The sequence below is a fragment of the Mytilus galloprovincialis genome, chromosome 4 (assembly GCF_965363235.1).
Source record: "Mytilus galloprovincialis chromosome 4, xbMytGall1.hap1.1, whole genome shotgun sequence".
Lineage (NCBI taxonomy): Eukaryota > Metazoa > Mollusca > Bivalvia > Mytilida > Mytilidae > Mytilus > Mytilus galloprovincialis.
The window spans coordinates 73,573,077-73,592,127 of NC_134841.1; the positions used below are offsets into that span (position 1 = coordinate 73,573,077).

The following is a 19,051-nucleotide window of genomic DNA, read 5'->3' on the forward strand; positions in this document are numbered from 1 at the left end:
CAAAATTAAACTTTTGTTTGATTTCATCAAAATTGAATAATTGGGGTTCTTTGATATGCTGAATCTAACTGTCATGACTGTGTATGTAGATTCTTAACTTTTGGTCCCGTTTTCAAATTGGTCTACATTAAGGTCCAAAGGGTCCAAAATTAAACTTAGTTTGATTTTGACAAAAAATGAATCAGTTAGGTTCTTTGATATGCTGAATCTAAAAATGTACTTAGATTCTTGATTATTGGCCCAGTTTTCAAGTTGGTCCAAATCGGGGTCCAAAATTAAACTTTGTTTGATTTCATCAAAAATTGAATAAATGGGGTTCTTTGATATACCAAATCTAACTGTGTATGTAGATTCTTCATTTTTGGTCCTGTTTTCAAATTGGTCTACACTAAAGTCCAAAGGGTCCAAAATTAAACTTAGTCTGATTTTAACAAAAATTGAAATCTTGAAGTTCTTTGATATGCTGAATCCAAAAATGTACTTATATTTTTTATTATGGGCCCAGTTTTCAAGTTGGTCCAAATCAGGATCTAAAATTATTATATTAAGTATTGTGCAATAGCAAGTCTTTTCAATTGCACAGTATTGCGCAATGGCAAGAAATATCTAATTGCACAATATTGTGAAATATCAAATTTTTTTTTAATTAGAGTTATCTTTCTTTGTCCAGAATAGTAAGCAAGAAATATCTAATTGCAAAATATTGTGCAATAGCAAGATTTTTTTTTAATTGGAGTTATCTTTCTTTGTCCAGAATCAACTTAAATCTTTGTTATATACAATATACAATGTATATTCACTTTTTACTACCAACTGATAAATTAAAATAATCTTTACCATTCAGTGATAACAAGCAGTTTTTTTTACATCTTAATATTTTATGATGTATTTAAATGAGTAGTTATTGTTGCAAACTCCATTAGAAATTTTAATTGAGATTAGTTTTGGAATAAGGGAAAGGGGGATGTGATTAAAATCAAAGCGCTGTAAGCACTGTAGGCAGTTAACCAAAAACCAAGGCAAACATAATTATGAAAACTGTGGCAATATAATGTTGCTTCAATTTTTTTTAAAGATTTAAAAGAAGAAACATTAAACATTCATATATAAGAGTACATTTAAGTTCATTTAATGAATTAAATTAAATCATTAAGGCAAATAATTCATATTTTATCAAGGTTTTCAATAGCAACGTATATATCAAGTATATTTTTTTTCATGGTCATGAGTCTTGAGTCAGCAGTGGTACAAATTCGCAATAATTGCAGTTCTTCTAGTTGATCGATATACGTAATTGTTCGTATTAGTTGACTGTTATTAGTAGTTCAAGTTGACTTTAGTGCGAGCTTGTAAAAGTATGAATGGACTTGCTTCCCTGGAACGAAAACTGAGTTTGTGTTCTACAGTACAAAAGTTATGAGACACAAATCAGACAAATGTTTACTACTACAGGGATCAATGGTGAGGTCTGACTGACCTGTCCATAGTAAATGTAAATGAATCCCACCTTCACCCCAAGTCAATGATGTTGAAGTTTGGAATAAAATGACAGGTGTTAGGTCTAGCAAAGTGATATGCATATGTGACGCCTATGAGATTGACCTTGATTGTCATTCAATCTTTTTGAAATGACAAACAGGAATGAATATGGTTTAGGAGTTGGTATCTTAATCTTTTACAGGTTCTCAAAACACACACAAGAGGGTGTGGGGTGACCCTAGGGACTACCCCTATTTTTCATTTGATTTTTTATATTGTCCCATACATGAATATATATGGTTTAGGGGTCTGGATCTCGACCGTTATCAAGTTTTCAAACAGGAGGGGGTGGGGACCCCAGTGACTTCCCCTATATTTCATTTGATTTGTTATATTGTTCAATACATGAATATATATGGTCGAGGGGTGGGGATCTCATCTGTTTCCAAGTTATCAAACAGGATTGGGTAGGGTGACCCTTAGGACTCTCCCTATATTTCATTTGATTAGTTCTTTTGTCCCATACATGAAAATATATGGTTTAATTTAAAGGTGAGGATCTCGACTGTTTCCAAGTTCTAAAACAACAGGAGGGGTGGGGTGACCGCAGGGACTCCCCCTATATTTTATTTGATTTGTTATTTAGTCCCATACATCAGTATATATGGTTAAAGGGTGAGGATCTCGACTGTTTCCAAGTTCTCAGGCAAACAGGAGGGTGCAGTGACCCTAGGGACTCCCCAATAGTTCATTTGATTTGTTATATTGTCCAATACATGAATATATACACACTGTCTATAATATTACTTCTTATGTTTCATCTTTAGGAGATACTAGAACACACCCGTGATATCGCGGGTCCGTGACTGAATTAAAGTATATAACTATGCGCAAGCCTTATTTTAGTATTAGTATTGTTATCTGATAAAGTTATGCCGATTATAAGATACACAGTTTTCTCTGCTATCAAATCTTTCTGTTTGAACCCGTCGAACTGGAACTTATCAATTATTGGTAATATTAATTATTTAGAAAACAAAAGCTCCTGGAATGGAGTATTTTTTAATCAACAGCATTGTCCTACATGAGTTATAAATAAAGTTGAATTCTTTGATTCGCTGTTTTACGTCATGCCCGCTAACAAATTGAAAACTGTACCTATACGCCTTATTTTTAGTCACAGATTTTTAGTATTCGTATTGTTATCTTAGAAAGTCTTACTGATTAAAATACTACAATAGGTAACAATTTGACAATTTAGTAGTGTCAAGTCAACCCTGTGATTATGACCCGTGTATATAGCATATTAATCCTGAATACACCGTTTGGTGGTGCGCCTTTCAGATGCGGAACGTACAGATAAGGTAATAGGTAACAGGTGAATATACTAATGGTATCGGTATCGGACTCGACCGGAACTTCGTAATTATTGGCAATATTTATTATGTGGAAAACAAAAGGGCCTGGAGTGGTGTAATTTTTAATCTACACCTTTGTACTATATTAGTTATATATAAAGTTTAATTCTTTTATTCGTCGTTTTAACGTGATGACGGCTGACAAATTGGACCTCGTAATTTTAGTATTATAGAAGTTCTCCTCATATGTAGTCCATAACAGAATGTCCTTGTTATTTGTTCAATATCAGTATAGTTGTCCTTTTTTAAGCGAATAGATGTCCTCACACTTTCACATGTAGAGTCAAGAATAAGTTTCATTAGAAGTCCATCTTTTTCAAGATCTTTGTACGTTCCTTTTTTGATGTTTTCTATATAGCACTTAAGAGTGTTCAAGTGTTTTCACAAAAGTGAATTACCCATATCCGCTTTTGGAATCGGATCCGATATTGTAATTTTCTTCTCATGTCAGCCATTTTGTTTTCAATGTTGTTTTTGTCAGATACGATTTTACTCAAATTAACACATTATTTGTCGGCGGTTTTCTGTATAAAGCTAGCGGTTGAACAAAACTGAACATCGCTGTCATGAATAATAATGCTAAAAACAAGTTTTGAGATCATTTATTAGGAGACTTTGGTAAAAAGGTTTGCAAAGTTATTTTTTTATTTCCTCTCAAGTCTGGCATGTCGAGCGTAGCTAGTAACGAAGTCGAAAGTCCGACTGCAAAAGTGGAAGGTCGCAGACCTCGGACAACCGCTAATTTCAACCCTGCCTCCAAATTGAAAAGATACAAAAATTTCGTCTTATAATTTAAAATTGCCGCCAACAGCATGAACAGTGGAACTTATTTTAAGACTACTGACGTAGACGACAAACAATATTCCTACGACTTTTGCCATTTGGGAAATCTAAACGACTTGTCTTCAGAAATTTTCGGCGATTAAACATTTCATACAATTGTTCTTTGACAGCTTAGCCAAAATCTCAGAGGATAATAAACTACGTAAAGATTCCTAATGTGCCCTACTTCTTATGTGCAACTTCAAACTTTTGGATAAATCGACGATCATTTAAGGTTTTTCTGATCATATTTTTTGTAATCAAGAATTAAAAGTATGAACAAACTGTCCAATTAGTTATAAATAACATAACATCCAGCTAGATAATAACAATGGCACATATTTCAGCATTTATTGGGTAGAACACAAAGCTAGGGTGCTCGCATAAGGCAGCTTAACTGCCTAAAAATGGGGTTCAATTTTTCTCATTTGAAATTTCATAAATAAAAAAGAAAATTTCTTCAAACATTTTTTTGAGAGGATTAATATTCAACAGCATATATATAGTGAATTGCTCTAAGAAAAACAAAAATTTTAAGTTCATTAGAACACATTCATTCTGTGTCCGAAACCTATGCTGTGTCAACTATTTAATCACAATCCAAATTTCGAGCTGAATCCATCTTGAATGTTGTGTCCATACTTGCCCTAACCGTTCAGGGTTCAACCTCTGCGGTCGTATAAAGCTACGCCCTGCGGAGCATCTGGTTGTCTAATATCTCTAATAGCAATAAGAGAAATACTGACTAAAAATGGTCAGAAAAACAAATTTTATTCACTTGGGGGAAATCTGTCTACCTGTTCTGGAGTTTTGCACCTGAAATGCTTATTTTGTTACCTTTTTGGGGGGCCTTGCCAATGTTTTAAAACTATTGGAGCAATGTCAAAAAATTTAAATTTTTCAAATTGACAAGCATGACAAAATGTCTCACTGAAAATTGGAAGAAAACAAGCCAACCAGTTTTTGTTTTCCTTTGAACTGTTCATATTTCAGTTTTTTATGACAAATTAAGAGCTAGATTGAAGTTTAAAAATACTCATCACTATCAAATGGTAAAAATCAAAAGCTCAAACACATCAAACGTATAGAAAACAACTTGCATTCCTGTCTTGTTACAGGCATATCCTTATCTAAGAAACTTGTACACATTATATTTAAATTTGATTGGATATTACCAAAAAATCTAATTTATCTGTATACCAAAAAATCTAATTTATCTGTATACCATTAAACTCTGTTTACTTATATTGTTTGTAGATGTCCATCTTAATAACAATGCTTGAGCCAACTTTATTAAAGATTCATGAAAATAAGGTCAAGGACATGAATCTTGCCATACAGACATGAACACTACAATCATTCCATACATTAAAGGTGTAGTGGTCCTGTAGCTAATAGACCCTGAGAAACGGACCTTTTATAAAGCCTTTGAAAATAGTGGAATTAATTACTTTTGGAGTGTCAAAAAATCGTTGGAAGTACTTGATAAATTGCATGCATATATTGGTGATTTTGAATCTGTTCAAAGTTTTTCTACCCTTTATACCACTTTGCCTCATATTCTTATTAAGAAAAAATTCACTTCCCTTATTAACTGGGCATTTAAAAAGTCAAAATGCGAGTATATATGTTCAAACTCTTTTAGGTCATTTTTTAGTAGCAATAAACAAAAGAACTATGTCAATTGGACATGCTTTGATACTATATATGCGCTTGAATTTTTACTCGATAACATTTTTGTTTGCTTTGGAGATTCCGTATATTTCAAGTTATTGGAATTCCAATGGGGACTAACTGTGCACCACTTATTGCGGACCTGTTTTTGTATTCCAATAAAGATTTGATACTAGAATCACATGTTGCTAAATTTTCAATAAGTGATCATTATCCAGTTTGTTTAACTAGAAAAGAAAAAAATTCCACTTATATCAAAAAAGATATTCATACTACCATTTCTTACAGAAATTTTTAAAATTTCAATGAGGCTAATTTTCTAAGTGACTTAGCTATTGCACCTTTTGATAAAATTGAACATGAAAGTCACCCAAATACATGTATTCAGATGTGGTATGACATATTTAATGCAGTTGTAGATAAGCATGCACCAATTGTTACTAAACGAGTAAAAAGAGACAGACAACCTGAATGGTTCAATAATGAAATTGCATATGCCAGAAAAATGAGAGAAAAATACCATAAATTAGAAATGTGGTCCGAGTTCAAATTTTGGCGAAACAGGACAAAGCACATAATCGATGAATCAAAAAGAAATTTTTATTCAAAGATGGTAAAAGATTCAAAAGCATCTAAAGATTTGTGGAAATGTATTCACAGTCTTAACCCATCCCAACAAGAAAAGCCATATGAACTTTTAAATGAAGATGGTATTAAAACTAATAATGTCAGGGACATTTGTAATGTTTTTAATAAGTTTTTTACATCTTGTGTTGAAAACCTGAGGACTGACAGATGTATGAGCAAAAATAATGATTATGCAAAATTAAATAATTTTGTACAAAAGAAATTTACTAAGTCAGAACAAGTAAAATTTTCAATTCCACCAGTCACAATAAATGGTCTATTTAATGAGATGATCAAACTTGACATTAATAAATCCACCGGATCTGATAACATAGGACCAAAAATTTTAAAATTGAGTGCTCCTTTCATAACTTCATCTTTAACTTACATTTTTAACAGAATAATAGATACAAGTACATTTCCCTGTGTTTTAAAGAATGCAAGAGTAACCCCTGTTTTTAAAGCTGGTGAAAAATTCATGGCAACAAATTATAGACCAATTTCTGTACTTCCAGTTTTATCAAAACTTTTAGAAAAGCATGTTTCAAAACATTTGTTTGACTATCTTAAAAGATTAGATCTTTTACACCCAGCACAGTCTGGGTTTCGACAAGAACACTCTTGCCAAACTGCCCTTATCAATATCATAGATAAATGGATACAGGATATAAATGATGGTAATATCAACTTAGCAGTCCTGTTGGATTTTAAGAAAGCTTTTGATGTAGTAGATCATGATATCCTCTGTAAAAAACTTGAAATTTATGGATTTGATAATACTGCTGTTTCTTTTTTTCAATCGTATTTGAATGAAAGAACTCAACAAGTACAAATTGGTAATGCTCATTCTGAAAAACTTCATATCAAGTATGGTGTTCCCCAAGGCTCCATATTAGGCCCCCTTCTGTTTATATTATACATCAACGACCTTCCTATTTATATGAAAAATTGTTGCACTGATTTATATGCCGATGATTCAACCTTACATCTTTCTGGTAATTGTTATCAAACTCTTCAGTCAAAGGTACAAGAAGATTTACATGGTGTAGAGGCATGGTGCAATGATAACAATATGTTCATCAATAAAAATAAAACAAAATATATGATTATTGGAACGAAGCAAAGAGCAATGCCACATTACAATGAGAGTTGTTTAACTATTAACAATCAAGTGATACAATCTTCCACATGCGAAAGTCTTTTAGGCATTAAAATTGACCCTTCCCTCACATGGACAACCCAAATTGACTTGATCTGCTCAAAAATATCATCTAGACTATATCTACTATTAAAGATTAAAAAATTTCTAAATCTAGACTGCAGAAAATTATTCTATAATGGTTATATCTTCCCACTTATTGATTATTGTTGTATAGTGTGGAGTAGTTGTAGCAGTGAGGGTTTAAAAAGGATATTAAAATTACAAAAGAGGGCTGCTAGATTAATACTAGAAACAGACCGATTCGCTCCTTCTGCACCCTTATTCAAACACTTAAACTGGATGACAGTTGAACAGAGAATAAAATATCATAAGTTAGTGATGACATTTAAGTGTATTAATAATGATGCCCCATCATATCTTACTAACAAGTTTCATTATGTTTCAGACAGAAATCCGTACCCCTTGAGAAATGCTGTTCAAGGAAACCTCATACTCCCTAAACCAAAAACAGAATTATTCAAAAAATCTTTTATGTATTCTGGACCATTCTTGTGGAATAATTTGCCAATACCGTTAAGAAATATTACAAATATTAATTCTTTCAAATACAAAATAACAGATCATTTATTGAAATCAACCTAGCTGTATAAATAATATAAAAAACTGATCATGTCATCATGTTTATTTTTTCATCACATTTTATCAAGTTGTATTGAACATTATTATCACACTTGACTTTTTATGCTAATGTATGTATGCAATGTACTAGTATATGTTTGTGTTTTGTTTGATTTTTCATTACGAGGGCCTCAGGGAAGATTAGTTATATAGCTAACTGTGTAACCCTCTTAAAATAAAGTATTGTTGTTGTTGTTGTTGTTGTTGTTATTATTATGAGTTACAATTTATGACTAAAATTAACAAAGACCCATCGAAACAACATTTGATACAACAATTTAACAATACTTTTAGATATTTGGATGATATATTGGCTCTCGATAATGACGACTTCAGTATGTATACTAAAGAAATTTATCCTGTTGAACTTACTTTAAATAAAGCTAATACTAACAATGATCACTGCCCTTTCCTCGATCTTGATATCTATATCATTAACGGGAAGCTTAATACAAAAATTTATGATAAAAAAGATGATTTTTTATTTCCTATCGTTAATTATCCATTTTTAGATGGTGACGTTCCCTTGTCACCATCTTATGGTGTTTATATATCTCAACTTGTACGATTCGCTCGTGTATGTAACAACGTATTAGATTTGAGCGAGAGAAATTTATGTATTACTGAAAAATTATTACACCAGGGTTTTCGATATCACAAACTGGTCAAAACATTTACTATATTTTATCACCGGTATAAGGAAATAATTCGTAAATATAACTCAACATGCAGACATCTTATACGTTCAGGTATTTCACATCCAATCTTTTATGGTAATATTCTTTACAAAGCACAAAAATGTCAGTATTCACCTCAAAAGCTTACAAAACTTATTAAGAAGGGATATAGTTACGATACTGTTGTCAGGTCATTAAAGTTTGCATATTTTGGCTTTAATATTGATTCACTTATAGCAGTGGCGGATCCAGAGGGGGGGGGGGTTCCGGGGGTCCGCACCCCCCCTTTATTTTGGCCGATCAATGCATTTGAATCGGGACATATGTTTGCACCCCCCCCCCCCCTGCACCCCCCCTTTGCCCTGGGCTAGCACCCCCCCTTTCGAAAATTCCTGAATCCGCCACTGTATAGGGTCTTTGCATCAGAACTAAACACATTTTTTGTCGAGCCTGCAACTTTTGTTGCAGAAAGCTCGACATAGGGATAGTGATCCGGCGGCGGCGGCGGCTACGGCGGCGGCGTTAGCTCACTTCTTAAAAGCTTTATATTTTAGAAGGTGGAAGACCTGGATGCTTCATACTTTGTATATAGATGCTTCATGTTAGGAAGTTTCCGTCAGTCACATGTCCAATGTCCTTGACATCATTTTCATGGTTCAGTGACCACTTGAAAAAAAAGTTCAAATTTTTTGTAATGTTGAATTCTCTCTTATTATAAGTAATAGGATAACTATATTTGATGTGTGCGTACCTTGCAAGGTCCTCATGCCCGTCAGACAGTTTTCACTTGACCTCGACCTCATTTCATGGATCGGTGAACAAGGTTAAGTTTTGGTGGTCAAGTCCATATCTCAGATACTATAAGCAATAGGGCTAGTATATTCGGTGTATGGAAGGACTGTAAGGTGTACATGTCCAACTGGCAGGTGTCATCTGACCTTGACCTCATTTTCATGGTTCAGTGGTTATAGTTAAATTTTTGTGTTTTGGTCTGTTTTTCTCATACCATATGCAATAGGTCTACTATATTTGTTGTATCGAATGATTGTTAAGTGTTCATGTCTAGCGGGCAGATGTCATGTGACCTTGACCTCATTTTCATGGTTCAGTGGTCAAAGTTAAGTTTTTGAGTTTTGGTCTTTTTATCTAATGCTATTAGGTCAACTATATTTGGTGTATGGAAATATTTTATGATCTTTATGTCAGTCGAGCAGGTTTTATTTAACCGTGACCTCATTTTCACGGTTCATTGCACAGTGTTAAGTTTTTGTGTTTTGGTCTATTTTTCTTAAACTATAAGTAATGTGTCAACTATATATGTTGTATCGAAGCATTGTTAGCTGTACCTGTCTGCCTGGCATGGTTCATCTGACCTGGACCTCTTTTTCAAGGTTCATTGGTCTTTGTTTAGTTATCTTGGTTAATGTAAAGTTTATGTGACAGCTGTAATAAAGCTTAGCTTTATACTTAAGACTATCAACATAATATCAATGATTAGTATAGAAGGCGAGACATTTCAGCGTGTGCACTCTTGTTTTTTTTAAAAACAGTTGTTGGCATGACACGGGTTATGTTCTTCTCATATATTTTATGATAGTATGATACTAAACCCCTATTGGGAGGGATTGTGCCTGATATTCTTTTGATGAAGACATAATCTTTCTATCAGTTTAATTGAGGTCTGGAGCTGGCATGTCAGTTAACTGCTAGTAGTCTGTTGTTATTTATGTATTATTGTCATTTTATTTATTTTCTTTTGTTACATCTTTTGACATCGGACTCTGACTTCTCTTGAAATGAATTTTAATGTGCGTATTGTTATGCTTTTACTTTTCTACATTGGCTAGAGGTATAGGGGGAGGGTTGAGATCTCATAAACATGTTTAACCCCGCCGCAATTTTGCGCCTGCCCCAAGTCAGGAGCCTCTGGCCTTTGTTAGTCTTGTATGATTTTTAATTTTAGTTTCTTGTGTATAATTTGGAGTTTAGTATGATGTCCATTATCACTGTACTAGTATACATATTTTAGTGGCCAGCCTACGGGTGCGGGAATTCTCGCTACATTGAAGACCCATTGGTGGCCTTCGGCTGTTGTCTGCTCTATGGTCGGGTTGTTGTCGCTTTGACACATTACCCATTTCCTTTCTCAATTTTATCTTATTTGACCTTTGAATAATGAACCATGAAAATGAGATCAAGGAAGCAGAATCTGGTAAATTGAAAACAAGAGTGTACACATTGAAATGTCTCACCTGCTTTACTGACCACTGATTTTATGTTGATAGTCCTAAATATAAAGCTTTACTACAAATACCACATAAACTAGTCCTAAATATAAAGCTTTACTACAAATACCACATAAACTTTACATGATCCAAGACAGACAGTGAGGGCTGTATAGCCTGTCAATGTAATTAAAAACTTCCATCATTATGATTCCAAGAATATAAGGTCAGATTAACCACCCTGGAATCCTGCACAACTTACGATAAAAAAAAATACCCAAAATATAGCTGACCTATGCTTATAGTTTGAAGAAAAACAGACCAAAAACACAAAAACTAAACACTGAGCAATGAACAGTGAATATTAAGTCAAGGTCAAATTAAACCTGACAGATTGAAATGTACATCATAAAATATTTCCATACACCAAATATAGTTGACCAAATGTATATTGTCTTAGAAAAACCGACCAAAACACAAAAACTAAACTTTAACAACTGAACCCCTGAAAATGAGGTGAAGGTCAGATGACACATTGCTTATGTATCTGATATCTTGACTTGCTCATGAAAGCTCAACTTTGTTCACTGAACCATGAAATGATTTTTGAGGTCAGATGAAAACTGTCTTGACCATGGGGACCTCGCAAAGTACGCACATTCTAAATATAGTTATCCTATTACCTATAATAAGGCAGAAATTCACATTTAAAAAATCATTATTTTTTCACGGATTCACTGAACCATGAAATGAGTCAAGGACATATGACAGACAGAAACTTCATATCATAATACATCTAAATACAAAGTACCTAAATGAATCATCCTGGTCTTCTACCTTCTGAAATATAAAGCTATTTATTTTGTGTGCATTTATTATTGAGATTTTGTAATTTTAGACTTAAATGCAATTCTAATTTTGGGCTATTGAGAAAAATCTTGTTTAATTCATATAAAACTTTTCAAAATGCGAGTTTGAATTATTGCGATTATAATAACCCTGTCGCATTTTTCGCAATGATTTCTGATTTCAGTAGTATGTTAAGGCTGCCACATGACCACTGCCGCTGAATCACTATCCCTATGTCATGCTTTCTGTGGCAGAAGTCGCAGACACAACAAAAAACATGAGAAGTTAACATAGATTACTGAACCATGGAATTGAGATCGAAGTCATATGCACCCTGCCAGACAGACATATACACCTCACATTCATTTCTAAATTGACTTGATAACAATGCTGATGATGTATACATTTTAAATCTCTGGTTTGAACTAGATCAAAAACCTGTTCACAATCTTACAAATTGTGTCAAAGATGACTGCCACTGGTGCCATCGATTTTCTTAACCAGAATGTTAATTCAGACATGACTGAACTGTCTACATTTGATTATATTTTTCTTTTCCTGCATTTGGGCAAAATGATTAGGAGGATGAAATTCAAAACAAACAATGTTACAAAAAATATTTTATTAAAAACTTAACAGTCTCCCTAGCATTCACAATATACATTTCCACATAAACCCCACAAATTGTTATTGATGACATTTGTAGTTCAGAAAAAGATTTTTAATGGTTGATTCAATTGGTTTTTAATACAAGTTTTAGGCAAACTACAAGAATTTCAACAACCTTTCAATAATACATTTAAAATAAAGTTTGAATATACGCACATGAACATTTTCAGAAAATATTTCTTATACATATTTTTTTTTGGCCATTACATTGTACAAATACATTATTTTCAGACAATATCTTGTTGTTCATCTGTAAGTTCAATTTGTTGCTAAAAGGTTGTGATTGTAAGTTTTACCAGAACCTCTAAGAGGACCCAAAAATTAAGTGTGAAGTAAGGACTTAATTTAAAACAAGAATGTGTCCACAGTACACGGATGCCCCACTCACACTATCATTTTCTATGTTTAAAGGACTGTGAAATTGGAATAAATTCTCTAATTTGGCATTAAAATTAGAATGATCTTATCAAAGGGAACATGTATACTAAGTTTCAAGTTGATTGGACTTCTACTTTATCAAAAACTACCTTGACCAAAAACTTTAACCTGAAATTTGCACTATCATTTTCTATGTTCAGTGAACCGTAAAATTGGGGTCAAAACTCTAATTTGGCATTTAAATTAGAAAGATCATATCTTAGGGCACATGTATACTAAGTTTCAAGTTGATTGGACTTAAACTTCATCAAAAACTACCTTGACCAAAAACTTTAACCTGAAGCCAAAAACTTTAACCTGAAATTTGCACTATCATTTTCTATGTTCAGTGAACCGTAAAATTGGGGTCAAAACTCTAATTTGGCATTTAAATTAGAAAGATCATATCATAGGGCACATGTATACTAAGTTTCAAGTTGATTGGACTTCAACTTCATCAAAAACTACCTTGACCAAAAACTTTTAACCTGAAGCCAAAAACTTTAACCTGAAATTTGCACTATCATTTTCTATGTTCAGTGAACCGTAAAATTGGGGTCAAAACTCTAATTTGGCATTTAAATTAGAAAGATCATATCATAGGGAACATGTGTACCAAGTTTGAAGTCGATTGGACTTCAACTTCATCAAAAACTACCTCGACCAAAAACTTTAACCTGAAGCGGGACAGACGGACGAACGAACGGACGAACGGACGCACAGACCAGAAAACATAATGCTCCTCTACTATCGTAGGTGGGGCATAAAAACACTGTTTGATAAACTAAAACTCAGAATAATATATTTTCCAAAACAGATACTAGGACTGATAAATGAGTACATGTAATTACAACAAACATGTAAATCTAGCCTGTGATGATATTACTACTATCAGAAGTTTCAGTGGGTTTTTCCCCTAAGTCCCATGTTCACTTTTAAAAGTTACCTTTTGTAAGCAAATGTGACAAGTTTTAAAATGCTTAACAATAATCATGGGTTAAAGGGAGACGTCAAGTCCCAAGGTTGCAGTTTGGATTTGACCATGTTGAAGTCACAATATTTATCACTTTAAAATCATTCAGGATGACCATTTAAACTAATACATGCCAGACATATGATATAATGGATATAAAACAATTTTTTATATACACAACTTAAATTTGAGTTATGGCATTTTGAGATCTCTAAAAAATACAAAAATGCAGGGTACAAGGTTGGTATTGGATATTACTTTATATTGGCTTTCATTGTATATGCCAAAACAAATTCTTGAAATGTATATACATGTATTACTAAATACTAATTTATTACTGTGCTTCTATTAGAATATATATAATGGTTATACTCATAGAGAGTCTTATAAAAACTATCATTAAATTGAAGTTCTACCACATGTTACCTCATATTTTGCAGAAATAAAAACTCCAAGGGGCATAAGCCGCTAAAAATCTATACCAACTGAATTTATTCAGCTCTCAAAGTTGAATTGACATTTACTTAAAAGTAATTCAAAACTACAAAAGTTCATAGAAAACAATACACAATGTCTAGAATTGTTATATCAACACTTTGTGTGTCTTCCTGACTGGAAACCATCTAATTAACTTTTGACTAGAGTGGCTAGACCTATGAAAACTGTCAATGGCATAATTTATATAAACAGATAAGTAAAATTAAATCATACAAATACACAAATAAGCACATACAACAGTACAAGGTAGATTTTTTTAGTTCTGCTTTATCTCAAAGGAGATTTTTTTCCAAGTTTATATATAAACAAGAATGTAGCCATAGTACACTGATGCCCCATTCGCACTATCATTTTTTATGTTCAGTGGACTGTGAAATTGGAGTCAAAAATCTAATTTGACATTAAAATTAGAAAGATCATATCATAGGGAACATGTATACCAAGTTTCAAGTTAATTGGACTTCAACTTCATCAAGAACTACCTTGACCAAAAACTTTAACCTGAAAATTGCACTTTAATTTTTAAGTTCAGTGGACCATGAAACAGGGGTTAAAATTCTAATATGGAATTTAAATTAATAAGATCATATCACAGGGAACATGTATACTAAGTTTCAAGTTGTTCGAACTTCAACTTCATCCAAAACTACCTTGACCAAAAACTTTAACCTGAAGCGGGACAGATGAACGAACGAACGAACGGATGCACAGACCAGAAAAAATAATGCTCCTCTACTATCATAGGTGGGGCATAAAAACAAACAAATTAAACATAAATCATTTACTCATAACTTTTATCAGACTTAATTTTTTTCCTGTGGAATGAAATCTGTTTTCCTGATGCTGCCTTCTCCAGTACAAATTTTCAGCTGATTTTCGTTTCAATCCCTGGATATGCATGAATATTGATTAAAATGAATTTGAATTATTGACTTGCCAGTCAATATTACATCCATGATGTTTTGAGCTTATTTTGACAAAATTGAACCAAACTGTAAACTATTAGAATATCTTGCTAATACAAATTTTTGAATTAAAAAATCTAAATTCTAAATCATAACTAATGCCACTTAAATACAATGATTAAATAAAAAACTGACTAAATCTCTCATTAAATTCCACTGGCAGCATAAAACGACAAAAGCCTCAAAAAGTACAAATGTTTGTCTTCTTTCACATCTGAAGACTGGAAAATATTTTTCGTTGATACATGTATATAATTGTACTCTGCATTAAAGTTTTCATTGTCTTATTCTGTGATTATATTCCACAACTCATCATAAACAATACTAATGATAAAGCTACATAGTTTGGTCTTGGATTCACCATCTTATACCTTTCGATTAAAAAAACTACATAAATTTATATAACGAAAAATTATGATGCACTAAGCAATGAAAGCAAGCTAAATCTATTGAATTCTTTCTGATAAAAACCTTCATTTCGGCTCAAATTTATTTCCCCAGAAAAAAGTTGAAATCATGATTTTTTTATATTGAAATAAAATAATGAATTAAATTAATGGCTTTGTGAATTCATTGAATGGTTTATGGTTATACAACAATTAATTCCACATGATAACAAGCAGTCTACAGATACATGCCAAAGGAACAACATTTTTTCTAATAGACACACAAACAATTATCAATAAGCTATAATGCATGGTATCAGCATTTATAATTTTATATTGTCTAATCTTGTTTTGAGGATATAATGTGATTTTACAAATTTGTTGTCTGTTGATATATATAACAAAAAAAATCAAATGCTTTTTAAACTTCTGTTTTACCAGTTTCTAATAACATCAACCAAAAAAAAAAACATGAGTAAAAATAAAAAAATACTTCTTATCAGGATGAATGCATGGAACAAGTTCTTCTTTAAAGATGGCTCAACAAATGTGTTAAAATAATAATATAGCTGCACAGTATACTTATTTATAGTTTTGGTTGTAATACAATTTTCATAATAACCAATACAGTAAAACATAAGCATAAATTAATGTTGACTGCATACTACCGGTAGCCACTCTTAAAAAAATCAATACTGCTCAGTAAAAACCAATTGATTCTGGTAGCTATACCACTGATTTGCTAAGTTCTGTATGAGCAATTTCCATTTCAACACATGAAAACAATGATTTCCTTGGATACTCTTGATTCTCCTCCCTATCTTCTGTCAAAGCAGATGGTTATAGATGACCTTATATTACATAATATGGGCATTATTGGGGCATTAAATCTACACCATTACATTCAGCAAAGGCATGAAAATACTAATTACATTATAATTATTCTTTGACATTCCCTATTTCCATTCTCATTTTATTACATACTTTTGACATGAAATGTTTACCAATCCCAAGTGTAGACTGGTTCTTAAAAAAAAATGGAGTATTTATCTGGCAGTGGAAATGATATGCATCAGAGGTATTAAAAAAATAATTAATAATTAACAAACAAATTATTTAATATGTGAACTGTTTTTTGTGTAAAGTGCACTAGTCATACAAAAATACCACCAGGGGAACTAATTGTCTTGTTGAATGAAACGATTGACAATGTGGTAAGTTTTATGTTTAAATTTTCATATGATTTACATCCTTAAAACAAAATAACAAAGTAAATGATGACAGTGGTTACATATATAAAGCATTGAGCATTGTAAAAAAAATTTGGATACATGTTTTTGCTCTTTGGTCAGGTTGCTGCCTTTTGACATATTCCCCATTTCCATTCTAAATTCTATTCTAACTTTTGTTAAATATCCTTTAACTCAAATTAAGGTATCACAGGGTCAAGTCAAGGATTTTCCGATTAAAGAAGATTTGTTATTAACTGTAAAGAATTTTACAAAAAAACCCACCAAAAACCTATAAATGTATAACCTTTACTATCAATTTCTACGTTGAGAATACCCCAGAAATTAAAAAAATATACAAAGCCCTCTGCTTAAATTTGAGAGCATAAATTATTATACAATGTCTATTTTTATTAGGTAGACATTTTAACATTAAAAGCAAATAGTAACCAGATGCTCCGCAAGGCGCAGCTTTATACGACCGCAGAGGTTGAACCCTGAACAGTTGGGGCAAGAATGGACACAACATTCAAGATGGATTCAGCTCGAAATTTGGATTGTGATTAAATAGTTGACACAGCATAGGTTTCTGACACAGAATGAATGTGGTCTTATGAACTTAAAATTTTTTTTTTGCCTTTGAGCAATTCACTATGCTGTTGAATATTAATCCTCTCAAAAAAATGTTTGAAGAAATTTTCTTTTTATTTATGAAATCTGAAATGAGAAAAAATTTAAACCCCCCCTTTTTTTCACATCCCTGTTTCCCTTTTCCAAAACTGATATCAATTCAAATTTCTAATGGAGTTTGCAACAATAACTACTCACTTAAATACATCATAAAATATTAAAATGTAAAAAAAGTGCTTGTTATCACTGAATGGTAAAGATTGTTTTAATTTATCAGTTGGTAGTAAAAGTGAATATACATTGTATATTGTATAAAACAATGATTTAAGTTGATTCAACTACTATTCTGGACAAAGAAAGATAACCCCAATTGAAAATTTCTTGCTATTGCACAATATTGTGCAATTAGATATTTCTAGCTATTGCGCAATACTGTGCAATTGAAAATACTTGCTATTGCACAATACTGTGCAATTGAAGATTTCTTGCTATTGCTGAATACTGTGCAATTGAAAATTTCTTGCTATTGTACAATGCTTAATATAATAATTTTGGATCCTGATTTGGACCAACTTGAAAACTGGGCCCATAATCAAAAATCTAAGTACATGTTTAGATTCAGCATATCAAAGAAGCCCAAGAATTCAATTTTTGTTAAAATCAAACTTAGTTTAATTTTGGACCTTTGAAGCCTAATGTAGACCAATTTGAAAACGGGACCAAAAATTAAGAATCTACATACACAGTTAGATTTGGCATATCAAAGAACCCCAATTATTCAATTTTTTATGAAATCAAACTAAGTTTAATTTTGGACCCTTTGGGTCCCTTATTCCTAAACTGTTGGGACCAAAGCTCCCAAAATCAATCTCAACCTTCCTTTTATGGTCATAAACCTTGTGTTCAAATTTCATAGATTTCTATTTACTTATACTAAAGTTATGGTGCGAAAACAAAGAAAAATGCTTATTTGGGCCCCTTTTTGGCCCTTAATTCCTAAACTGTTGGGACCAAAACTACCAAAATCAATCCTAACCTTCCTTTTGTGATCATAAACCTTGTGTTAAAATTTCATAGATTTCTATTTACTTATACTTAAGTTATAGTGCGAAAACCAAATGTCTTCGGACTACTATGATGACGACGACGCAGACGACGACGCCAACATGATACCATTATACGACCAAAAAATTCTCAATTTTTGCGGTCTTATAAAAAGATATGAATACATTCAAATCAAAAAAGGTTATATTATATAATACAAAATATATGTTCCTACTGCACCTTGTGCCATAGTAAAATATTATAGTTCTTCCCTTTTATGGTACACAACTTAAATAGTATGTTTTTGAAACACTAAACATGACATAAACATAACTTACAAATTTATAATAAATATGAAAAAACTACAAGTCAAATTCTTAATTCAACATATCCATCTATTATAAATTGACAATACAAAAACAAACATTAACAAATTGAAGCACCAACAAGAACGTCCATATCACAAAAGTTTTACTCTACTTTAATTAATTTACTGTATTCTTCTTGGGGTTTAGAAATCCATTCTTCTTTCACCTTATTTCTTTTCAGCATACCATCCCTATAAAAGAATTATAGTTTGTTTTTAAATTGAACCTGTATGGAAGTATGGAATGTACAATACCTTTTAG

The 19,051-nt window shown here is 32.1% G+C and overlaps 1 protein-coding gene across 1 annotated transcript in view; it reads right to left on the reverse strand.

Annotated features, from left to right (window-relative positions):
* Positions 1-12,218: 12,218 nt before the first annotated feature.
* Positions 12,219-19,051, reverse strand: part of LOC143072905 (glycerol-3-phosphate acyltransferase 3-like) — a 54,335-nt gene continuing 47,502 nt past the window's right edge. Inside the window, exon 15 of the mRNA XM_076248062.1 lies at positions 12,219-18,981. Within this exon, the coding sequence (XP_076104177.1) occupies positions 18,894-18,981 (88 nt within the window). The 3' untranslated portion in view covers positions 12,219-18,893. The remainder of the gene's footprint in view (positions 18,982-19,051) is intronic.